The following is a 26,768-nucleotide window of genomic DNA, read 5'->3' as shown; positions in this document are numbered from 1 at the left end:
ACCAGTGGAATTTTTCACAGAAGTAAAACAAAAAATTTCACAATTTGTATGGATATACAAAAGGAACAAAGAGTCAAAGCAATCCTGAGAAAGAAAAACAGTTGGAGGAATCCCTCTTCCTGACTTCAGACTATTATTACAAAGCTACAGTCATCAAGATAGTATGGTACTGGCACAAAAACAGAAATATAGACCAACGGAACAAGATAGAAAGCTCAGAGAGAAACCCATGCGCCTGTGGGCACCTTATCTTTGAGAAAAGAGGCAAGGACACAAAACGGAGAAAAGGCAGGCTCTTCAGTAAGTGGTGCTGGGAAACGGGACAGCTACCTGTGAGAGAATGCGGTTAGAACGCTTCCTAACATCGTACACAAAAGTAAACTCAGAATGGATTAAAGACCTAAATGCAAAGACAGAAAATATAAAGCTCTTTAGAGGAAATCATAGGCAATACCTCTTTGACATAAATCACAGCAAGATCTTCTTTGACCCACCTCCTAGAGTAATGGAAATAAAAACAAAAATAAACAAATGGGATCTAATTAAACTTAAAAGCTTTTGCACAGCAAAGGAAACAATAAACAAAAGGAAAATATAACTCCCATAATGGGAAAAAATAATTGCAAATGAAGCAATTGACAAAGGATTAATCTCCAAGATATTATAAGCAGCTCATACAGCTCAATATCAGAACAAACAGTCCAATGAAAAAATGGGCAGAAGACCAAAACAGACATTTCTTCAAAGATAATATGCAGATGGACAATAAACATATGAAAAGATACTCAACATTGCTCATTATTAGAAAAATGCAAATCAGAACTACAATGAGTTTATTACCTCATACCAGTCAGAACGGCCATCAAAAAATCTACAAACAGTAAATGCTGGAGAAGATGTGGAGGAAAGGGAACCCTACTGCACTGTTGCTGGGAATGTAAATTGGTACAGTCACTATGGAGAACAGTATGGAGATTTCTTAGCAAACTAGAAATAACACTACTGTATGACCCAGCAATCCCAGTACTGGGCATATACCTTGAGATAACAAAAATTCAAAATGACACATGTACCCCAATGTTCACTGCAGCACATAATAGCTAGGACATGGAAGCAACCTAGATGTCCATCAACAGGTGAATGGATAAAGAAGTCATGGTACATGTATACAATGGAATATTAGCCATAAAAAGGAACAATCTGAGTCAGTTCTAGTGAGGCGGGTGAACCTAGAGCCTGTTATAGAGTCAGAAAGGGAAAAACAAGCATCATTTATTAATGCACACATATGGAATCTAGAAAAATAGTACTGATGAACCTATTTAGAGAAGACATAGAGATCAGACGTGGAGAATGGACTGGTGGACAAATTGAGAAAGTAGCATTGACATGTCCATGGGATTTTCCAGGCAAGAATACTGGAGTGGGTTGCCATTTCCTTCTCCAGGTCATCCTCCCAACACAGGCATCAAACCCGTGACTCTTGTGTCTCCTGGATTGGCAGGCAGATTCTTTAACACTGAGCCACCAGGGAAGTTCCCATATATACACTATCATCTGTAAAAATGATAACTAGCAGCAAGCTAAAAGGGGAGCCTAGTCTGGCACTTGGTGATGACCTAGAGGGCTGGAATGGAGGGGAGGCGCAAGAAGGAGGGGATATATAAAGGAAATGGCAACCCACTCCAGTACTCTTGCCTAGAAAATCCCATGGACGGAGGAGCCTGGTGCAGGCTACTGTCCATGGGGTCGCAAAGAGTCAGACACGACTGAGTGACTTCACTTTACTTCATGTAATTATGGCTGATTTATGTTGGTGTACAGTAGAGAGTACCACAACATTATAAAGCAATTATCCTCCAATTAAAAATATAAAATAAATATTAAATACCCACTGATAGCACCTATTAAATACACCAGGTACAAATACCCCATAACTCTTATGAATGCTAATAGTGGGCCTGTGATGAGCTAAGGAAAGCATCTTTCATAATTCGTCTTTCATACTTTGCCTCAGACACTGGAAAACAACTCTCAAAGTTTTCTGGCAGAAGAGAAAATGAGTAAAGAAGACAAAAGACTGGAAAATGGTACTGAACCCAACTTATTCTTTTCCCTGAAAGCCTCAACTCTCTCACTCATATCTAATCATTCAATCCTAGACGTCCCAAGAAAAAGCAAAGGGAATATCAGAGAAATGGGTAAGTGCAATGAAACACCGAAAACAGATGAATCAAGGACAGAGAGTACAGAAGAAAGAAAGGAAACAGCAAACAGCGCACTCAGACTGCCACCGGGACTCAGCAAAAACACATGCATGGTTGTTCCTAAATGCTAATTCATAAACAGACCTCTTACAAATCTAAGTCCTCAGATATGAAGTCCAATTCTCGGTTTTCCAGAAAATAGTGGGCTTTTACTCTGCACTATTAGGAAAAACACACTAAGCTGTTAGAACAGTCTCTGTGGTCTACACTATTAACCTGTTTATTATATAACTACATGGTTTTACAAATTAAATCTTGGTAGCTAAATACCATGATAGATATTCCTTATATTAAATTCTAGTCTGTAGTAAATTATGATAGCAATGTTTAAGTTATTTGGGAATCCAAACTTTTCACTAAGTACACGAATTAACAGAAATTTATTTAAGGGCTATTAGAACTAAGACGTGAAAGTAAAGAATATGAAACATTCAGATCTATAGTATTTACATTCTAAAAATGCTGCTGGTAATTAATAACACATCTCTAGAATTAGTTCACATTCTAACTTCCTTTTCCTTAAAGAATTGCATATACTTACCTGAAAATGTAAAAAACAATTCATTTTGCAAACCAGCCCTTTGCATTTTAACACGATGACATTCAGACTTGAGTAAGGAAACTTCACATGAAAGGTCAAGAACAAGTTTGCTTAAAATCTGAAGAAGTTTCTTCTCAAAAGAAATATTATAGATACTGTTACAAGGAGCTGCATGATATCGAGCTGTGAACTGGTAATAATAATGCGGCTCACGATAAGCTGCAAAAAATTAAACAGAGAACATAGTGACGGTTATTTAAGCAATTCAAATACATCTCAACTCTTCAAGACAAATTACTATTTGGAATAAATTCATAATACAGTTGAGCCTTGAACAACACAGGGTTAGGAATGCCAACACGCCCCTTGCCAGTCACATTTGAAAATCCATGTGTAATTTACAGTCAGTCCTCCTTACCTGTGTCTCTGTATCCAGGGCTCTGCATCCCAGGATGTGGATCATGTAGTACTCTAGTGTTTGCTGCTGAAAGTATCCATGTATGATTGGACCCACACAGTTCAAACCCAGGTTGTTCAAATGTCAACTGTGTATGTTTTTATATATAGCTGTATATACATATTATTTTTAATTTAACAAATACTCATCTAGCAGTTACGAGTGACTTATAGGCACTGTTAGAGGCACTTTACAAACAGTAACTCATTTAAATCTCTTAAATTAATATTGGATAATTTTTACATCCATCATGAGGACACAGAGGGAGGCAGGGACTACATCACACGCTTAATGTCTATGCTATGAAAGCTGAGACTCCAGCTCAGGAGCCTGGCCCAGAGGCTATGCCCTTTACCACCAGGTCTTGGTGCCTCAAACTCAGAAGTGAGACTTCTCCAAGTTCAAATATTTATCTTAGAAGAAATCAGTCATGTAAGATTAGGAAAAAAAAAAGAAAGCATGCTTCTAACATATCTGCAAGCTGTAATGAGTTCAATTGTAGTTGCTTTGTCGCTAAGTCATGTCTTTTGCAACCCTATGGACTTAGCCCACCAGGCTTCTCTGTCCATTGGATTTCCCAGGAAATATGCTGAAGTGGTTACCATTGCCTTCTCTAAGGGATTTTACCAATCCAGGGGTGGACCTGTGTCTGCTGCTTGGCGGCCGATCCTTTACCTCTGAGCCACCAGGGAAGTTCCTTGAGTTCAGTTATAACATCTGAAACTGAGAGTGCCTCCCCCCACCCCCCATTTCAAAATCTCACTGAAATGATACAAAAATGATAAGAAATCTACAATACATCTCCTTTCCAAGACAGGGAGCGCTGTTGCTACTTTTGCTAACAAGGGGCCTGTTCCTGGCTCACAGGCTGTGACAGACTTACCACTAGCACTGAAATGAGAGCCACCACTGTTCAGTTTGTGCCAGAATTAAACGCGCAGACTGAGCTACTGTCAGGCTTTGCATTCAAGGCTGACACCAGACAGCTTATAATTTTAATGAGGAAACTATCAGTTTCATTCACAATCACGAATGAAAACCAGATCCACCTAACCAAATCTGGGGAAATAAAGGAGCATTAAAGAAAAATATGAAAATGAAAAAGCAAGGGAAAATAACATAAAAGAAAATTAATGTAGGAATCATTTGTAAATATCTAAAATTCTAACTAGTAAATATAGAAAGTATATTCATAAAACTGGTATAAAGCTATTGTAGAAGAGAGGAGATGGTAAATATGAAAATAATTCTGGAAAAATTTTAAAATACAAGTACTGAAAATTTTAAAAGTAACTGAATAAATGAAAATGAGGTTAAAAATAAAATTGTATGTTTGTAAATGAAGTAATGGAATTCTTGTGTAGTGCAGAGCAAAATTAGAAGAGCAAAGTAAGGGAAAAGGAAAAGAGATCCGAGATATACAATGTCAAACTGAAGGAGTTCCAGGAAAGGACAGACAGAGAAGACAGAGAAGAAATTAATCAGGGACAAAAAGGGACAATGCTCTGTAAGCTAAAGGAAGATCTGTGTCCCCACACCAAAAAGGTCCATGAAACTGTGAATAAGAAAACTGAAAATGTCACATTTGAACATTAATCTTAAAAACTTATCATGCATTCACTGATACATACATTGCCATATGATAAATAATTGATTTATAATGATTGTATCATGACTGATCACATCAAAGCTATGTGATGTGATACAAGCACCATGAAGAAGAGTGAACCTCGGAAAAAAAAAGAGTGAACACCTCACAGATGAAGCTGGAAGCTGGGGCAAGGCTCACCACCGGGACTGTGAACAGAGTAAGCGTTCCCTATTCACGGGCCAAAAAGGAACTCCCTTTTCTTTCAAGAATTCTGGCATGTATCACGTTACTGCCTTCGACAGAAACCAGCCTGCATATAAGCCACAATATTTCCAAAATGGTCTCGAAAACTGTGTCAAGGGCATTCTCTTCTGAAGAGAGCTCCTTAACTTTGGGAGAAGTACACATTAACACACACAGCAATTCAGGATCCACGTGTAGGTGTCAAAGAGTTATTAACAAGTTGTATAAAAGAGAACACTGCAGGCTGGAGGTTGCCTACAGGACTGGTAAATACTGGCTGGTAAATACTTCCTACATGAACAGGCATTGTTCCCCACATGATAAAACTGTTTCCCACCTGAGGAAGTAAACCCTGCGCCTCCGAAAGTCTGGGACTTTTGTTGTCGAGCCTCTATGATTAGCTCCTAATCAGTCGGCTACACAGGCTACTGGATTTCACCACTAAATAAGGCAGAGTTTCAATGTGGCCTCACACTGGAAGGACAGAGCACAGGAGGCCTAAAAGTGGACTCCTCCAGGTTCAGTCCAGGCCGATCCCCACGCTGTTCCTACCTTAGCCACGAGTATAACTCCAAGTCCTTGCAGTGAACCCTTGCAACAATTCACAAAGTAAAATCCTCATGCAAAAATCAGAAGCTTTAAAAGAAGATAGATATATATGGCTCTAGAAAAATAAAAATGATAAAAAATGACAGAAAAATCTGCAGGAGCTGTTTTCAAAAGTTTTGGTTTCTGGATCCCTTTACATTCTTAAAAATCCCTACAAACCCATCAAAGAACTGTTATGTAGGTTATAGCTACCAATATTTGAATTACTAGATATTCAAACTGAAAAACTTTTAAAAAAATTTTATTAATCAAAATTTAAAATGGTAAAAACTCATCAGGAAATATTAAAAAAAGAAAAAAAACGCTTTTAGGCATAATACTACTCTTTAAAAAGAATCAGTGAGAAGAGTAGTATTGTTTTATACTTTGAAAAGCTGTTTAATGTCTGGTTTAAGAGAAGTCAGCTGGATTCTTACACTGGCTTGTGCATTCAATGACATGTGACATGCTGGTTTATTGCCTCATAGAGATATGTAGTTGGTTGGCAAGAAACATTTTAACAGCTTTTGTGGGTAATTGTGGATTACTCCACAGTAGTTCACCCACTGTAACTGCAAATCTCAATACAGCTAAATCAGTAAATAATATCATAGTATAATTACAAAATATTTTTCACCTTACAGCCCCCTTGAAAGGGACTCAGGACTCCCAGGTACACCCAGAGCACTACTGTAAAACTACTGATATATATTCAGAGTTAGAGTACTTGAATTTACTAGAAATTAATAAGAACACAACATAGAAAAACAGGTAAAAAATAGGAATAGAACATCTCAGAAGGAATAGTAAACACTAAGGAAACTGCAAAATTACAGCGGCATAGCATTTTATACTCCCTATACAAATTAAAGAGCAATAACACCTATTTTTGTGAAGGATATGGATACAAACAAGTTTTCATATGTATTATGAAAACTTAAAAAACAAAATTAAGAAGTATATCTCAAAGTATTAAAGTAGTAAATAAGAATAGGAAATTACTGAACAAAGCCCAGTAGATAAGACTAAAGAACAAGTGGAGATTTTAGAGAAGGAATACATGTAACTCCATGGCTGATTCATGTCAGTGTATGACAAAACCCACTGCAATGTTGTGAAGTAATTAGCCTCCAACTAATAAAAATAAATGGAAAAAAAAAAAAAAAAAGATCCAACTGGAAATAGTGGGGGTGGAAAGTACGGTCACCGAAACAGAAAAACAAATGGCACCAAAGTTAAAACATAAAGTGAACAGACTAGCTGAACTGCAGACATCGCCTCCTTGAAGAAGAGTTTGACAAATTGCATAAAGGTACCTAAAACACAGGGCTATAAAACATTTAAAGGCCTGCATATATTGATACTATACAAGCCAAAAATACGAATGATAGAGAAACCCTAATAAATATGTTTAATTAGTATTCCAGAAACAAAAATAGTCAAAATGGCAAGATTTTTAGAGATCCTAAAGGAGTCAAAAAATTTAAGAATTAATTATGTAAACCACACTCTCTGACACATTGAAATAAAAATAAAAATCAACAATTAAAATCCCTCAGACATTTCTAAGGGACTTCCCTGGTGGTCCAGTGGTTAAGAACCCATGTTGCAATGAAAAAAAAAAAAAAAAGGGTTTGATCCCTGGTCAGGAAACTAAGATCCCACATGCCTAGGAGCAACTAAGCTCTCACACCACAACTACTGAGCCCATGTACCGTAAGTAGGGAGTCCATGCCCCACAACTAGAGAGTCATGCCTCACAACTAGAGAGCCCACACATCACTAGAGTCCATGCCCCACAACTAGAGTCCATGCCCCACAACTACAGAGCCCACACACCACAACTAGAGTCCATGCCCCACAACTAGAGAGCCAAGACACCACAGTGAAAGATCCTGCATGGCACAAAGACGATCCCATGTGCCTCAACTAAGACACTATGAAGCCAAAAAAAAAAAAAAATTCTCAAACATTTCTGAACAGAATATTCCAGCCTCGTCCACATGTGTGCTCTGTCATGTCTGACTCTTTGTAACCCCATGGACTATTGTCCACCAGGTTCCTCTGACCACGGATCTTCCTGGCAAGAATACTGGAGTTGGCTGCCACTTCCTCCTCCAGGGGACCTTCCCCATCCAGGAATCAAACCCATGTCTCCTACGTCTCTTGCATTGCAGGCAAAGGCTTTTAACTCCAAGCCACTGGGGAAGAAACAGAATAACACTAAACACTCTTGCTGCAAGTCAGTAAGAACAGTGGGAGTCTGTGGATCTGAACCCAGGCTCTCTCTCCCCCTACCCTTCTCAGCTCAGCTGAGGGAAACTCCACCCCAGACTGGTGCAGACAAGAAAGGACAAGAAAAAGTCTTTCTTGTACAGACCAGAGGTACCTGGTGCTACAAGGAAGTTGCAGGTGAGGACAGCTGAGAGGTGAAGGCTCCCTCCTCTGTCATCCCCACATTATAAGGAGGCTCTAACCTGGCTACAGCAATTCTGAGAAAACTGGGAGCCCATCAGCCTGATCTAGCTCACCACATAAAGGCTCCACACCAGGAGAAACCCACTGAAGAGCTCTGGGGCTGCTGCTGCTACCCCTCCACCAAACACTAAGTTCCTAATGGAGTCAAAGTCGCTCAGTCCTATCTGACTCTTGGCGATCCCATGGACTATACAGTCCATGAAATTCTCCAGGCCAGAATACTGGAGTGGGTAGCCTTTCCCTTCTCCAGAGGATCTTCCCAACCCAGGGATTGAACCCAGGTCTCCTGCATTACAGGTGGATTCTTTACCATTTGAGCCACAGGGGAAGTCCAAGAATACTGGAGTGGGTAGCCTATCCCTTCTTCAGCAGATCTTCCTAACTTGGGAATCAAACCGGGGTCTTCCGCATTGCAGGCGGATTCTTTACCAACTGAGCTATCAGGAAAGCCTAATGAAGGGTGTCACTCAAAGAGAAGAATGCCACTGTCCCCAGCCCCAGCCCCAGCCCCAGCCCCAGAGCTGCAACTCAGAGAGTCTGTCAGGGATGCGAGCACAAACAGACCACAGAACAGAGCTCAAAATCTCTTCTCAGAGGAACTCTGTGATCAACTGTGGAGCACTTTCAGAAACACTGGCAGTTCGGAGAAAGACAACCTGGAGGTTTGTAGACTCATTGGAGATATAGGCTAAACGGCAGGTGGCCTAGTCTATCAGAGAGCAACACTGGAAGAGTCAGCTGGAAGGAGCAACCCTGAGGTCAGAGCACATCTCAAAGAAGGACCTGGGGAACCCACGTTTAATTGGATCAGTTTTAGAGGAATTTATGCCCCAGGGAACTGTTGAAAACAACAGACATGTACATTAAACTGAGAAAGGAATCCGGCAGGCCACAACCTTTAAAAGGATGACAAAGCCTGAGGATACGACCTGAACTGATTAGAAGCAAACCGGTACAAGACGGTCCAGGAGTAAGCTTCCACTAGACCTTGCGCCTCAGTGGACACTCATTGTAATACACCAGCAAGCTAAATGACACACCCACAGATGCCACTGACAGTTCCAAGACCAACCATAAAGGTCAAAGGGGGCAATGGCATAATTTAATTCCTGGAAATCCCCACCCCTTCCCCAAAATAGCGGGAATAGTCCTCCCACTCATTAGCCTATGAAATTAGCCAGCCCTATAAAAGTGATAACCTGCATACTCAGTTGTCTCCTGTCCTCCAAGATGGCCCATACTCTGTCTATGGAGTGTGTATCTCCCTGAATAAGCTTTCTTTCTCTTTACTGTGGCTCTTTCTTGAATTCTATCCTGCTAGAAGCCAAGAACCCATGCTTGGCAGCCATCCCAGGAACTCTTTTAAGACCTGGGACGTGACAATCCTCTTGTGTGCCACTTTCTTTCCTTCAACATCTTTTCTGTTGCCCAACAGGGGCCTCAAAGAGCATAATCTCCATCCACCTGTTGGGCTACAGCTCCCCCTCTGAAGGGTGACGGGGACTTGTCACAAGCCATGTACATTCAAGTAGCCCCTTAGGTGGGGCTCATGCCGCCTGCAGGATCTGGCAGAGACCAGTTCTCTGGCTGTGAAGGAACCCACCAAGGCCAAGCGCCCTCGATCGTTCGCTTTCCTCTATAGTTCTATCTCTGTGAACTTGAGAAGATCCACAAGATGACCACCGGACATCCAAATAAAGACTGCCACACGCAACTGAAAACTTGGTTGGGTGAGCTTCCCCTGTGGCTCCTCCCCTCCCTGCTCATCCTTCGTCCCAGCCCCAGTTCCAGGATGCTGGAACTACGAGAGGGCCCAAACTGGGAATTCCCTGAATCCTCCTCCAGATTTGCAGCCTGGCTTACAGCATCACTGCACCCCCAAGGGAATGCTGTGGGCAAGCACTTCCCTCCAGAGGGCTGCAGGTCCTCCCTGCTATGAAGCTTGCAGCTGTGCACCTTCCTAGTCCCACTCAGTCTTCCTCCTTATTTCACCCCCATCATCAACTGTGATACCGAGCCAGGTGTCATGCTCCCTCTTAAGGGTTACATCTGAACAGAAGTGTGGGTGAGCACTTATCTCGTGGGGGTCACAGGCAGACTTTACCAACCCCTGAGAGGAGACAGTGGGCTTACAAATGTCTCTTGGGAAGCATCATGACTGTACACCTTCCCTCCTGTCCTAGATTTCTCTTATATCCTCCTTCTCTCTTGACCTCTTGGACTATCTATTGATCCCTGCTCCTGCTTGCTGGCTTTGCCAGCAGATTGGGTGTTGCCTCTTTTAATTCTATGAAGAGGTAGCTCTTCTCAATTGAGCAAACTCTGGGAGATAGTGGAGGTCATAAGAGCCTGGCATGCTACCATCCATGAGGTCACAAAGAGTGGACATGGCTTAGCAACTCAACAACAACAGGCCTCCTCAACATCACATGGACCACATCCTGAGGAGAGATACCCTTCAGCTCTATTTGTTTCTTTCAGTGATAAAGGTAATCTGTTCAGTTGGCTCAGGGAGGTCTCCTCCCTCTGTCTCTAAAGGATCTAGGCCCTGGGATTCTGGCTGCTTCTCCCCCCCTTCTTTTACTCCCTTTCTTGACAAGGGTCTCCTTGTCAAGGCAAGGGTCTCCTCAGGCTAGCTAATGTGGCAGATTTCAGGCATTCACAGGGACCCCACTGTTGACACTGGGAGAATGCCAGGACAAATAACTATCGTCTGACAAGAATCAATCAGACCCATCTTAGCAAAACATCCCAACAAAAAATGGGGGCAACTACAAGCATCCTGAAGGACTCCCTGCTAGGATGCGTATTAGCTAACTGCAGAAAATTTAGACAGGATGGTTCAAGAAAAAGAAATTAATTTTCTTTTGCAATACTGCATGATCCCAACACATACTAGGAAACCAAGAAATGTGGCAAAATAAAAAGTTGGGCGAGTGAATTACTATACCATCTTCTAGCTTGGCCTATTTTGTAAAAGGAAAGGAAAATGGCGGGGGGAGGACGTTCCATCCACCCAAAGGTCCATGACCCTATCCCAAAATCCAGGTCTAAAGAACTCCAGCTGGGTGTGCCTGGTTCACATCCCTTCAAAGTGCCTTCTTCCCCTTCAGGAGCTGATGTTTCAGATGATCAACTTACGAGTTCACCTCCCTGAGATCCACAGCCAGGAAATCCTACTCCCCCCAATTCTGAGCGGGGACAGTCATCTGGACCATTTATCTGTAACTCCTATCTGGGGAGCTGGAAACCCTAAACACCCATTAATCAGCTCATGGATTTGGCTTTTGTAGTATTTAACAGTAGAGATGGGTTGAAAAGGCAAAAGGGATTAAAAAGTTAACAGCACAATTACCATAGGCAGCCCTAACCCCTGCACCACCTCAGGGTTACCCACCCTTGTGAAAACCCATGGTGAGGACAAGAACCAGGAAGCCTGGATCAGAGCCACTGTCTCACTGAGAAAATATCTGTTGTTTTAAGTGTGCCCAATAGGATCACTGGAGAAGCAAATGCTGCCTGTATGGGAAAAGCCCACTGGGACTCTGCTTGATACGAAAATGAGAAGGCCACTGGGAGAGGAACTGCCCTCAGTCCCGAAGGGGACCTGGGGCTACCAAACCAATGATGGTAAGAGGACCGAAGGCTGATGGAGCCCAGGACTCTCCCTGGCTCCCAAAGGATACCTGGTCATTTCTCCAGAGGAACCTCCGGTAATCTTTGATGTGGCAGAGAGGAAAGTCATTTTCTTACTAAATAGGGGGGCCTTCTACCATGTGCTAACTGATGTCCCTTGACCCTTGTCTTCTCAATTCTGTATAAGAGGGATTGATAGAAAGCCCCAAACCAAGTAATTCACCCCTTCCCTCAACTGCTTGCTAGAAAGCTTTACCTTTGCACATCCATTTCTGCTCACATCTGAGTGCACCATCTGCTTGTTGGGAAGGGACTTGCTCATTAAATTCCAGAAAATAACCCAAGCTGGAGATCCCTTGGAGATGGCAGCCACCAGGACAAACAATCGGTCTTGGTCAGCGGAATCTAACACAGTCTCAAACTAGGGGAGATCACCACTCCATCCTGTCAGATACAAAATGACACCTGCCAAGAGCACCACCAATAACCAAACAACAAGGGCGTCTGCCGTCTGCCCTGTGGAGATGAACCCTGTGCTGCTGCAGCTGCTGACCCTCAACACCCTCTAAGGGAGTACAGGCTGGAGTGAGGCACGCTGTGCTCCAGGGAATCTGGTGGGACAGTTCTTTAGATAGTTAGATATTTTCAGGAGCTGACTTCATGATCCCAACCCTTGCATCTCTTCATATCTAGAAAAGCACTAAATCCCTTCATGAGGACACCAGCATCTCATGACTAGCAGAAAATCTTTTATAATTTGAGTGCTTAATTGTACTAAACTTCCCCTTCACCAAAATTTTATATATTGACCTTCCCCCACTGCCTCTTGGGAACAGTCTCTCAGAGCTATCTGAGGTGCTGCCCCCGGAACGCTGTCCTCATTTTGCCCCAAACAAAACCTGACTCACTACTCTCAACTTGCACATCTCTTTCAGTTGGCAAGCCCATCTAAGCCGTGAAACTATGGGTGGTTGAACTGGTCAGTGCTAGAACTAAAAGTGGTTTTCTCCCCTGCACCCAGACTCCCCTCATCTATTTGGCTTTGAATGGACAAACCCAGACAGTGCAGTGTCATGAAGGGGTCCATCTGTGGGCTTACAGAATTCAAGCAGAGGGTGCCAATGGGAAAGGCTGTAGGCAAGCCTCCTCAGATCAAAGGTCTGAACACGAATGTGCATGCTCATTCGTATCCGACTCTGCAACCCCATGGGCTGTAGCCCACCTGGCTCTTCTGCCCATGGGATTTTCCAGGCAAGAATACTGGAGTGGTTGCCACATCCACCTCCAGGGGATCTTCCCAACTTGGGGATCAAACCCACATCTCCTGTGTCTCCTGCATTGCAGGCAGAAGATTCTTTACTACTTGAGCCATGGGGGAAGCTTCTTAAAGCCAGGCAGGGCCCAAAAGTGTTTGAAAATAGAGTACCAAACTGGGAGGCCACGGATCCAACTAAGCTAACCATGTGTGCGTGCACTGCTCATTCGCTCAGTTGTGTCCAGCTCTTTGCAGCCCCATGGATTGTAGCCTGCCAGGCTCCTCTACCCCTGGGATTCTCAAGGTACCGCCCTGGGAAGTCATTCCCTTCTCCAGGGGATCTTCCTGGATAGAAATCTCAAAGAGGCCTTCTCCTCTAACCTACAGGAGGGAAAGTAAACATTCCAACATGGGTGAACGGGTATATTAGTCCCTCAGTATCACTTAGAAGCCACCCAATTCTTTAAAAGGCAGAAAAAAACAAAAAACTGTCCTTGTTTTACAAATCTAGTCTTTACAGGACCAGAGGTGTAGCTCCAAAAATAATTCAAAACCCACCGATATTTTTAGCACTCCCAAAACCTTCCCCATCTATCTTAAGAGGCTTGTAAGTACTGAACAAAGGGGAAACAAAGTTATCATAGGAGGGATTTGCCTGTGCCTTTGAGATGCAAATGTCCTACCTGGTTTTTCTCTAGAAACCTTTTTCTATGCCATCTTTTTAAAATGCAAATTTTGAACAAGAGAGTAAATAATTTGGAACTTATCAAGGAAAAATAAAATCTTTGAGCATCTTTTCCCCAAATATGAGTAAAACAGATTTAGCCATCTAGAGAAGTGAGCTTGATTTGTCCCATCTGCTAGAAATTCAAATTTAAACCAAACTCTTTTGCAGACAGATGGGTTTTACATTGCTGTACCTGACTCATGGCTGAAATTTTGGAAGAGGAACTATGAGGCCTCTGTGTTTGTGTGTTAATTCACAAAAGAAGCTATATTTAATTGACTTAAAGGAAATTAAGTGCATATATAAATACTCAGAAATATAAAGTAATGTTGTCAGAATGAATTTCAGGCTTAAGTCATCTGGAAAAGTATTCAGTACCAAACTGACCTCTGGTATTGAAGGTAGCTTAAGCTTGTTGGTTTGATTAATATAGATTAATATAGACATATTAAAGTCTCAGAAGTCATCAATGTTAAGCATAATACTTTTGTTGTACCTAGGTTTACTAGACTTTCTATCTCTTGAAAATCTGTCAGCAAGAAAAGTAACTTGGTGTGGAAAAGTCTTTTAAGGAAAGTAAGATATGTTTTCAGTAAAAGAAGGCATGAGAATTTATGAAAAAGTATTGCAAAGAGTTATGCATGATCAGGATTTTCTAAGATTGGATTGAATTTAGTTGGGTAAATTGATTTTGTTGGGAGCAAGCTAAGGTAAGGCCTGGATTAAATTTTTCTTTCTGTTAAGAAAATAAAGTTTTCTTGGAATGCGATTTCTGATAACAGATTATGTGAGGTTCTTTACTTTCAAGTGATTCTCCATTTACTTTTGTTATCTCTTGTAACTCTGGTTAAGAAATAAGTATTGTCTCACAGTGACTGATGATTTTTGACCAACTGTTTTAAAACTTTTTTCACAAACTTCCCAATACCAAATTTTAATAGAAGTGGATAAAACTAATTAGATCTTCAAATTATCTTGAATTCTCATGACTGAAAGAATATGACCTCAATCAATAATTTGAATCTAAACAAAAAACAAGGTACACCAGTAAATTATGTAATTATAAAGACAGAATAAGTGCTTATTTCTACTTTTCCTCTTTACTGATTTAAAAAGCAATCGTATAAAAATTTGTGTATGATGTTATCACTGGGACCAAACATAAATACAGATTTTCCAATAGAAACAGAAAGTAAGTAGGTAGAAGCAAGGCTGTACTAGCTTAAGAAATGATTACAGATGGAAGCTTGGAAAAATAGGAACAATTTAAGAAAATAAAAAATGATCAACAAAAAGACTAATGTAAAAAAGTCTATAAATATACACTTGTTCTAATTTCAGCTTGAGATGTATAAAATTATACAAAATTAAAAAAAAAATTATACAAAATAATAAACATAGAAATGTATTGTTAGTTTTGCAACATTTACAGATATAATATTTATAATATACCACAAAAAGTATGGAAAAGGAAAGCATCTACTTAAGTTTAAGGTTTCTATACCTCACTAGAATTAAGTTAGTAAAGATATCAAGCTGATTCTGATAGGTTAAGATATATGTGGTAATCTCTAGAGAAATCAATAAGGAAATGACTCAAAAAATATAGAGTAAAAATCACTAAAGTAATTTAAATGCTACATTAGAAAGTATTCAATTAATTCACAAGATGTAATGAGAAATAGAGCAACACACAAGACAGGGAAATATAAAGTAAAATGATTAAGTATACCCAACTATATAAATAACATTAAATGTGAATGAATTAAATTATATAATCAAAAGGCAGAGACTGTGAATCTGGATTTAAAAAGCAATGAACTTAGTGTCTACATGAGACACACATTAGATGCAAAGATACAAACAGACTGAAAGTGATGGGGTGGAAAATAATACACCATATATGCAGCAATCACAAGAAAGTAGGAATGGCTACCTGGCTATTCAACTGTCAAGCAGAGTAAACTTTAGAACAAACAAAAAATGCTACCACAGATAAAGGGCAAAATTTTTTTATGATTAAAAAAGACAACCTATCAGGAAGAGAGAACAATATAAACACACACATACACATACATCTAAGAACAAAGCACTAAAATGAAGCAAAAAAAAAATGATAGAAATGATGAAAGAAATACACAATTCAAAATATTGTTTGGAGACTTCAATACCTCACTTACAATAATAAACAATTATGCAGAAAGCAACAAGGACATACAACACTTAAATAATGCCCAAACCAAATATACACAAATGATATCTATAGAACTCTCCATCTAGCAGCTGCAAAATATACATTCTTCTCAAATGCTCATGGCACATTCTCAGGATAGAAACTATTTTAAAGGACAAATCAAAATAAATTTTAAAGGACTGAAATAATACAAAGTATTTTCTTTGACTACAATATAATAAAATTAGAGTAATAGAAAAAAACATGAAAAATTCACAAATGAGTAGAAATTAAAGAACATGGTTCTAACTAAGTAGCCAATGTGTCAAAGAAGAAATCAAAAGGGAAGTTAGAAAAAAAAAAATTTGAAGGACTTCCCTGGTGGCCCCATGGTTAAGAATCCAACTGCCAATGCAGGAACACACATTTGACCCCTAGTCTGGTAAGACTCCACATGCTGCAGGGCAACTAAGCCCTGCACAACTGTGCCACAACTACTGAGATCAAGCCCTAGAACCCATGCTCTTCAACAAGAGAAGCCACTGCAATGAGAAGCCCACCCACTGCAACTGGAAACTAGCGCCCACTCACCACAAGTAGCGAAAACCCCTGCACAGCAACAAAGATCCAGCATAACCAAAAATAAATTCAAAAATCTAAAAATAAAATGCCTTGCAAAAATAAGTAATATATGTGTTTTGCTCTTACTATAATTATACATAAAAACACAGCATTACCTGACACATAATAAATGCCCAGCAAATATTAGCTATCATTTTCCTTACTATAAATCAGCATTCACTTTAAGCACTGTTAAATTTCTTAGCTTATGTGAATATACCTTTATGAGAGATTCCAAAGTATATTTGCTATAAACTATATAAACTACATAAAATAACATATCTATATCATCAGTTCAGTTCACTCAGTCATGTTTGACTCTTTTAGACTCCAGGGACAACAGCACACCAGGCTGCCCTGTCCATCAACAACTTCTAGAGCTTGTTCAAACTCATGTCCATCAAGTCAGTGATGCCATCCAACCATCTCATCCTCTGTTGTCCCCTTCTCCTCCTGCCTTCAATCTTTCTCAGCATCAGGGTCTTTTCCAGTGAGTTAGTTCTTTGCATCAGGTGGCCAAAGTATTGGAGCTTCAGCTTCAGCATCACTCCTTCCAATGAATATTCAGGGCTGATTTCCTTCAGGATTGACTCGTTTGATCTCCTTGCAGTCCAAAGGACTCTCAAGAGTCTTCTCCAACACCACAGTTCAAAAGCATCAATTCTTTGGCACTTAGCTTTCTTTGTGGTCTAACTCGCACATCCATACGTGACTACTGGAAAAACCATAGCTTTGACTAAACAGACCTTGGTTGGCAAAGTAATGTCTCTGCTTTTTAATATGCTATCTAGGTTGGTCATAACTTTTCTTCCAAGGAGCAAGCATCTTTTAATTTCATGGCTGCAGTCACCATCTGCAGTGATTTTGGAGCCCAAGAAAATAAAGTCAGTCACTATTTCCACTATTTCCCCATCTATTTGCCATGAAGTGACAGGACCAGATGCCATGATCTTAGTTTTGCGAATGCTGAGTTTTAAGCCAACTTTTTCACTCTACTCTTTCACTTTCATCAAGAGGCTCTTCAGTTCTTCTTCACTTTCTGCCATAAGGGTGGTGTCATCTGCATATCTGAGGTTATTGATAATTTCTCCCAGCAATCTTAATTCCAGTTTGTGCTTCATCCAGTCCAGCATTTTGCATGATGTACTCTGCATATAAGTTAAATAAGCAGGGTGACAATATATAGCCTTGATGTACTCCTTTCCTGATTTGGAACCAGTCTGTTGTTCCATGTCCGGTTCCAACTGTTGCTTCTTGATCTGCATACATATTTCTCAGGAGGCAGGTCAGATGGTCTGGTATTCAGGAGGCAGGTCAGATGGTCTGGTATTCCTACATCTTGAAGAATTTTCCACAGTTTGTTGTGAGCCACACAGTCAAAGACTTTGGCATAATCAATAAAGCAGAAATAGATGTTTTTCTGGAAGTCTCTTGCCTTTTCTATGAACCAACAGATGTTAGCAATTTGATCTCTGGTTCCTCTGCCTTTTTTAAATCCAGCTTGAACATCTGGAAGTTCACGGTTCACGTAATGTTGAAGCCTGGCTTGGAAAATTTTGAGTATTACTTTGCAAGCATGTGATATGAGTGCAATTATGCAACAGTTTGAACATTCTTTGGCATTGCCCTTCTTTGGGACTGGAATGAAAACTGACCTTTTCCAGTCCTGTGGCCACTGCTGAGTTTTCCAAATTTGCTGGCATATTGAGTACAGCACTTTAACAGCATCATCTTTTAGGATTTGATATAGCTCAACTGGAGCTATATCAAATCTATATCATATATTATAGAAAAAAACTATAACAAAAATGAAGTGTGACTGATTATAAAGTTTAAACAAATTATTTGCCTGACAAAGTTAATATAATTTCTCATGAAAATTATGTCTTTCTTTTGATACATGGCATAGTGTTTTTTAGTGACCAAAAAATGATCAAGAAACTATTAATAATTCAGCCATTTGTTCTGTATCCCAGCTGTGAAAACAATGGTACATTAGTTTCCTACTGCTTCTAATGGTATATTAACTTCTTAAGCTACATACATAGTCACTTAAAATAACACAAATATATTATCTTACAGTTTCAGAGATCAGAAGTTCAAGGTGAGTCTTAGAAGACTGAAATCAAGGTACGTTCAATTTGGAAGCTCCAGGGGGTTCCCACTTCTCTGTCACCTCCAGGATCTAGAGATCAGCTGCCTCCTTGGCTTGCGGCCGCTACCTCCAGGATCTAGAGATCAGCTGCCTCCTTGGCTTGCGGCCCCTCCCTTCAGCCTCTCATTTCATCATATTTTCTTTTTTCTGCCTTTGGCTTTCTTGCATTCCTCTTTAAGGACTCTTGTGACTGTCCAGGGCCAGTCCAAGTAATTAAGGATGGTCTCTTGTCTCAAGATCTTCACTTAATTGTACCTATAAAACCTGCTACTGTAGGGTAACAGGTTTAGAAACTCTGAAGGTGAGACAAGGGCATCCTTGAGGACCATGACTGTCTCCATATGTAGGTCTCACCAATGAGAGGGAACCTCCATTCAAGCTCTTCTCCTGGCCACTCCACTACTAATTCAGCTGTTCAGTCTCAGACATCAACAGATCCAACTGTTTTCACAAAAGGGTTTTACACACAGTGGCAACTCATGTTCTTGTTCAGGAGGATGGCAGTGAACCATCAAAAATGATACTCAGAATTTAAAAGCATAACAGACTACAGTATCACCCACATACTCTGAAAACATGACTTCTCTACCATCTTGTTTTTATTCACTGGCTTAAATTGATCTGTAAAAGTCAACATTCTCCTGAAGAGAAAAGATCTTCCCTTACCACTACTCCTTACAAAGCACTTTGCAAAATACAAGCAGGCATAAAGTTTTCTTTAAGACCAAAAATAACAAAATCCCTTTAAAACAAACTTGTTAAAATATGTAAATATTTGAAAACATTAAGAAATGTTAAACTAGAACTAAAACGTCTTCTTACCATATACAACATATTTCAGTTGGAGATTTTTAATGACTTCTTCCACAGTAGGTTTATACTCCAGAAAACATGTATAAACACCACTCATGCTTTCCTCAAAGTTCTGGAATACAAGGCTTCCTGTGGAGGTGATTTGTGCAGTGCTGTTTTCTAACAGAATAAGAAGATACAGTGATCAGTGGCTTAAATAACATGAAACTGAAATAAAGTAACAAGCTATTTTCTAAACAGAGAAAAGCCATCCAAATTTACCTGCTATACATTAAAGAAGTCGAGGGAACACAGTCATTGTGTCTGGTGTTTCTTGACAGTAGGTGCCAAGATGTACTTCTATCAGAATTTCACTAACCAGAGGTCATGAAGTGTGTAGCTGCCTAAGTGGTAAGAGGCTAAAAATCACACATACATGATGTGCTCCTAATCTGCCTGCTGCATTGAGATGGCATGATCAATATTCATAAACATATAAAATAGTATATGTTTATATACTGTCAAGTATTTATATATACTGTCAAGTAACTATATCTATATATATACATATAAATATTTTATAGATGAGTTATGTTCTCAGTAAGCATACAAACTATATATTAAAGGGATGAAACACTGTATCTGGAACAAAGACTAACTCAATATAATCACCGACAGCTAGGGACTGGTTGTCATTACACAGTTACTAGGCAAAAGCTGGATTACATCTCTAAGAGTTGCACAAGAAAGAAAATATAGGTTGGATAACTTCATGGCCAGAGTCACACAATCAGAATTGCTGTGCTAGACGTCAGAACTGGATGTAAGATCTCTTGCAACTTCAACATTACTTAAAGTAGCAAATGGGAGAAAGCCATGTTATGTAATGGAAAAGAAGCCTGATTTAAAAGGATTAAGACTTGGATCTGAGGTGTACCTTTCTCACAAACTGTAACTAAGGGATAACCACTTAATCTTTTTGAAGTCTAGCTCCTTCATTTGTACAACAAAGAATCATAAAATATGATAATATATCTCATAGAATTGTTTTTGTATAACAAATATAAGGAATGCTAAAGCACTTGAAAAAGCTATGTCATTAAGCAATTAAAGGTTGTTATTCTGAAAGTTCATAACCATGGTTCTGCAATAGAAAAATTATTAGACATTAAAATGCACTTACTTAGTAATTTAATAAACCATTCATAACAATTAAAAATATTATCTCATGAAATAATTGCTCATTTTCTACTATAAGGAAATAATTTATTGCCCATAAATGTGAAATTGACATTTATTTTGAAGCAATTACTTCAAAATAAGACAAAAAAATTAGTGTTATTATTAAGCAATTTTAATCATTAATTTCTTCACTAACAATTTGTTGGGTTTCTAGACATGCAAAGCCCTGCTTCAGATATTGAAGGAGAAATGAATAGATGGATACATCTGCCCTCAAATGTGCTACATAGAGCATTATGCCTTGAGAACTCCCATTTCTATATCCTGGATGAAGCTGAAAAATGTGACATAAATTTAGAATGAATTTCTATTGTATTGCCTATTTCTTCATGAATATCTTTTAATGAAAGAGTATATATTTATCATAACATGCTGTCTCCTTTTTGGAACAGATAAAATTTTTTCAAGTGCCTTATATACTATATTTCAGCAAAGACTGATATATCATATCATATGATAAAAGGTGCCCACAAGTTGTAAAGAAATTTTAGAATAATATGTCAGCAATGAGGTTATGTATTCCCTGGCATTAATTTGAAACAGAAATTTCCCCAAACAGAAGCATCAATTAAAAAGTGTATTAATATATATGAGTGCCTACTACAACATTAAATGTAATGACCACCAGAACATTTAGTATCGTAACAATTTGTAAGAAAATACTCTCTGGCTACATTCTTATTTTAAAACATTTAAAAGTCACACACTTTGAAGAAATGCCCAGAGGATTTCAGAGCCAGGAGAAGAATCCACTTAACAAATACCACTTACCAAACTGACTTTTAAATAAATAAGTTTAAATGGGATGCCAAGTGAAAACGCAATAACATATCACTATAAGAACTAATATAACAACAGACAGTCAATAAATAATTGAACCAAACTCTGTACTTCTCTCTCTAGAATTCAGCTTGATCATCTAAAAATTTAGAGTTGGATTCAATTTCTAGAAACCCATGCCTCAGAGCTCTCTAAAATGACATGGCAGAATTTAAGCACAATTTCAGTTTAGCTTACTCTTTCAAAAAATAGGTTTATACTTTTGCTTTCTGCTCAGATACGGAGAGTGAATATAACAGCATTAACATCATATAACAATAAGGGAAAAGACAGACAAAGTGTTAACCAGTGAACTCTCTTGAACCTATCAAACCCCTCAGGCAGGTAGGGCAGCTAGTCACCTGAAATCCAGGAATGTACAGTGCCTACAGGAGAACCTGAACCCAAGCATTTGCTTCAAAACTGGCTGAAAGGCTTCAGTGAATTGCTAAAAGCCAAGTGCTAACCAGTGTGTGCATGTGAAACCTCTGAGGATCAGAGATGGGGGTGGGTAGAGGAAGTTGCACCCTCTTACAGGCTTTTACTTTCATGAAAACCTCTGGGTGTTCAAAAGGAAGATCAAGGGAACCCTGAGCAAAAGTCTCACAGGGTGCTGGCTGGAGGGGGTCCAGCAGCCCTATCAAAACTCTACCCACATCCATTTCCCCTGCCTCCAGGTAAGGAGCAATGTTTGAACCTCCAATGGGAGAAGAAACAAAAATCATTATCAAGAGCACTGGGGAAAAATGTTGCCACTAGAGAAGGAAACAGGAAGGAAAAAAATCACCCTTGAGGCAGAGTCAGCAAGAAGTACCAGGCCAACACTACAGCTAGATGGAGGAGAGGATGAAGCACTTCTGAAGGCCACACCCACAAGACTGGGGCGCCACAGCTGTCCAAGGCTTAATCAGAGCACTAGAGAGCCCCTCTCTCCCAACTGCCCATCCCTAGTAAGAGCCTAGCAACACAGTGAAATCAAGCTAAGAGAGTTATAAGAAAGGGATTCTCTCTGAGGAAGTCAAAGAGAAATCAAAGCCAAAGATGAGATACTGGAGATAAAAAAAATTTTAGTGACCATGGCAATAACCAATATCAAAGTCAGACAATTCTTGACTAATAAAAACTCCTAATAGTAAGGTTTAATACTATTTTTAAAAGTGTTCATCTCAAATATAACAACACCTATCTCAATGTTTACTATCTTATTCAAAATGTCAAACTTTAACAAAAATTAAGAAGCATACAGATAGGTAAGAAATGACACACTTTCAAAACACCAAGTTATGACACAGATGTCAGAAGTATCAGACAGTTTACTTAAAATAACTATGAAAGATGCATTAAATAATTTAATGGAAAATATAGAAAGCATGCAAGATCAGATAGGAGATTTCAATAGAGATTGAAACTCTATGAAATAATCGAATGGAAATGTTGGAACTAAAACCAAAACAAAAACTATTAAAAAAAAAAGTAACACAGATGAAATTTTCTTTCAGTGGGCTCATAAAGAGGTTTGACATGGCTAAGAAAAGAATCAATGACTTGAAGTTAGGTCAAAAGAAATTTATCTAGCCAGAATCACAAAAAATACCTCCAAGAAGAATGAATCCAAGAGTTACAGAACAATTTCAGTGTTCATAAGGGAGATAGGAACTTCAGAAAGAGCAGAGGAACAGGAATGAGCAGAAGAAACACTGGAAAATAAAATGAGACTTTGAAAATTAATGACAAACCGAAAAACAGATTCAAGAAGCTTATAGAACACAAAGCAGAATAATACAAATAACAACAACAAAATGCATTTAGTGTTTAAATCACTGAAGTGAAAGGAAGAGAGAAAAACCTTTAAATTAATCAGAAAAAAAAATAGCACAGTGCCTACAGAGAGACAAGAACAAGTTTATAGCAGACTTCTCATAAGAAACCACGAAAGCGAAAAGAATACAGAATGCCATCTTTGGAATGCTGGAAAAAAATTGCCAGTACAGAATTCTACAACCATCAAAAGAAAAAGATAAACCAATTTAAGATATAATCAGAAATCAATGAAACTGAAAACAGAAAAGTACCACAGAAAAAGTAAGTCTAAAGCTGGTCTCTTGAAATGATTGATAAAACTTGCAGCCAGAAAGACCAAAATGAAGAAGAGACACAACCAATGTCTGGAGTGAATAAGGGCATAGCATAGAGATCCTGAATATATAAGAAGATAACAAGAAAATGTCACAAATGATGAACATTAATTCAACAAGCTGAAGAAAATCTAAGATGGGCAAAATTCCTTGAAAGATGCAAACTACAAAAAGTCACAAAATGGTGAGGGGAAAATCCTAGTCCTACCTTTGTTAGATTACTATCTGTGAACTCTAAAGCCAGACTTCAAAGGCACATGCCTTCAAGAAAAGCACCTTGCTCGCTCTCTCTCTCAGTGCCTTCCTTTTCCACATATAAAGGGGCGAAAATGGCTGTACTTACTGCAAAGAGCTACTGCAAAATTTAAATGACTGGTATATGTAAATTGCTTAGAACAGTATCTGCTACATGATGAAAGCATACCTGTTGACTACTTTTATAAAACTGAAAATAAAAACACTAAAATTAAAATACATTTACAGAATATATCCATATATGTGTGTATGCAGACATTCACTACATGTATGAATACGCATGCAATAATATATGCATGTATTTGTGTGTATTCATACATGTAGTAAATGCATAAAAAAAAGTTAAGCAATAATATTGTAAAAGTTTAGGATAGCATTTACCTGACAGGGGTTGGGAACAGAAGAATGGGATTTTTAAACATTAGAAGGTTCAACAGTCTTGAGAATGGTATACCTTGGCTTCTATTGTAAGATGTTGGTTTTATTATGCTTCATAATTTATATACACACACACACACATATATATCTTATCCAGATTTGTATATGTCAGATGCTTCATAATAAAAATATTAAAGTAGAGTAAGATATAATCTACAATCTCATTTTTAAGAAACATAGTAAGGATGCAATTACAGGGTAGAGCTCAACATATGTGTGTGTATGTGCTTCCATAGGTTTGTGTGAACATTTAGAAAAGTGGGAAAGTCACACACCAAAAAGAGTTAATTCATCAGAATAGTATTAGAACCGAAGTAAAAGATACAGGTCTCCTTGTAATAAATGTACTACTTTTCTAAACCAAAAATTTTGGAAGGGAGACAGAGACCAGGGGAGGTGTGGGAGTGGGCAGGGGAGCGAAAGAGAAAAAGAGCTGACCAAATCTAAGACTTGGTCCCTACCTTCACAACTATCTAAACAGTCTGGGTATTTCTCTCCGAAGGAATGCTCAAGTACATAATTACAAGTTTCTTTGGGTCAACTGGAGGAGAACTATCTTTGGAATATCCATAAAAATAAAACAAGTACAGTGTAGTTTAACCTACAGTCCAAAAAGCTCTATTTTTCAGCCTTTAAGAAAAGCAGACATTTTCTACATCTTTCAACAATAACAGTGATAGGGCTGAGCTTTAAAGCCAGCAGACAGCAAACTATGATATGACACTGCACTGAAAAACAAACTGTAATCACGCTGTCAGAATTCTAGAATTTTCTGGGAATAGTTTTTATAAATATAAAACCATTGCATCAATATGATTTTATCCTTACCTGGAAACAGCTACATTTTTGACATCTATTTTCCATTATGAAAGTGAGTAAAATAAAATATCACTTCCAGATAAAGGATTACAAATTCACATACATTCTATACATTGCAATACAAACTGCAAGACCTCTCCTGGCTTCTTAGAGAAGAACAACTTTCACATCTCAATTTCCAAGTCAAAGGGGTAACAAACTATAAATCAGTAAGTTAAACGCCTCTTTTTTGAACTTACAGAGTTTTAATATCAAATGTAAAATATACATAATATATATCTTTTAGTTATATTATGTGCTTTCAGAGAGCAATAAAAATAAAATCTGATTATATTTTCAGTATTGGATGCCTTTACACTTGGCCCATTTCACTGATTTATAGCAACTGCTCAACTTCTCAGAATGTCTGTTATCTAGGCAGATTCCATCCTATCTCCTAGTACTACAGTCAGGCAGAGACTAAGTCTGCTCCTCGCATCTCCCACAAAGCTTATTAGCACAATGGCGTCCACCAGGTAGTCACTAGCTAAGAGCTGAATAATTCAGCTTGGAACACACACCACCTAGCCCAGAGTGTGGAGTAGCTCTTTAAACCTTGAGCTATTTTAGAATCAAGTTAATTCAAACATAATCCATATTGTTTGGTCAGGATTTTGGTCAGAATGAAATATAAGATAAGAAACAAAAAAATCATAACTACTAATAAAGTCTCAAGTTGCCCCTATTTGGGGCTATGTAAAGCAAGATCAGAGTTTTAAATCTAGAGCTCAAAGTACTCATTTGTATTTTTAACAAAAGCAAGAATCATATTTGTTTTTTCATACATACTTTGTTAACAAAAGTATAACAGGTAACCAAAATGATTTTATGAAGTTTATAACAAAAGGAACACTTTTTGAAATATGAGTGCTTAGAGAATTCTCCAGTTTAATCATTCATTATGTCTCTATCTCAAATTAAGATCTATGAAAAATGGTCACACCATCTACATTTTTAGATTCTAACTCCAAGAACAAATCACAAGAAGTGAGCTACTAGATAAATGTATATGAGATAAAAATATTGTTTTTGTTCTGGGTACATTTCATACATATCACTTTTAATTATGACAACTGAAACAGAGTCCTACCTGAAATGATTTTTCCTTTAGGCCCATGCCACTGGAATGATGGGTCTATCAGTTCGGAATTCCGCAGACGCTGGGTTACACATAACACATGTGGACTCTTTTGATGGAGCATAACATATACTTTCACTGAAAATACAATATTAAAATGTCCCAATAAAATTTTATGTTCATTCATGTTCTATAATGGCTTACATTTTTGTAGTCTGGGCAACTTGTGTTCAGAAGTTTTCTTTGGATTATTGCTATTGCTTGGTAAGAATTAAATATAACTGGATTCCAGTAACTAGCTTTCAAAAATATACACTTATTGTGTGTATGGGTATATCTTAATCTTAGCATAAATTATTGGCCTTTTTATTCAGAGTTCATGCATACTTATTGTACTCTCAGAAAATTATTTTAATTAC

The 26,768-nt window shown here is 38.6% G+C and overlaps 1 protein-coding gene across 5 annotated transcripts in view; it reads right to left on the bottom strand.

Moving 5' to 3' along the window:
• Window positions 1-26,768, bottom strand: part of LOC122674603 (zona pellucida binding protein) — a 112,576-nt gene that overhangs the window by 73,435 nt on the left and 12,373 nt on the right. For 4 of the 5 annotated variants that reach the window (XR_006335005.1, XM_043873098.1, XM_043873100.1 and 1 more), the window contains 3 exons: window positions 26,362-26,487; window positions 19,555-19,704; window positions 2,809-3,027 (listed from right to left, as the gene is read on the bottom strand). Coding sequence is in view for 4 of the 5 variants with exons in the window: in XM_043873098.1 (XP_043729033.1) it covers window positions 2,809-3,027; window positions 19,555-19,704; window positions 26,362-26,487 (495 nt within the window). In the remaining variant the exon portion in view is untranslated. The remainder of the gene's footprint in view (window positions 1-2,808; window positions 3,028-19,554; window positions 19,705-26,361; window positions 26,488-26,768) is intronic. The other variant, XM_043873101.1, reaches the window with a different exon arrangement.

The sequence above is a fragment of the Cervus elaphus genome, chromosome 18, assembly GCF_910594005.1.
Source record: "Cervus elaphus chromosome 18, mCerEla1.1, whole genome shotgun sequence".
In the NCBI taxonomy this organism is placed as follows: domain Eukaryota; kingdom Metazoa; phylum Chordata; class Mammalia; order Artiodactyla; family Cervidae; genus Cervus; species Cervus elaphus.
Note: the sequence above shows the minus strand (reverse complement) of the source record. Positions and strands in the feature narration are given on the sequence as shown.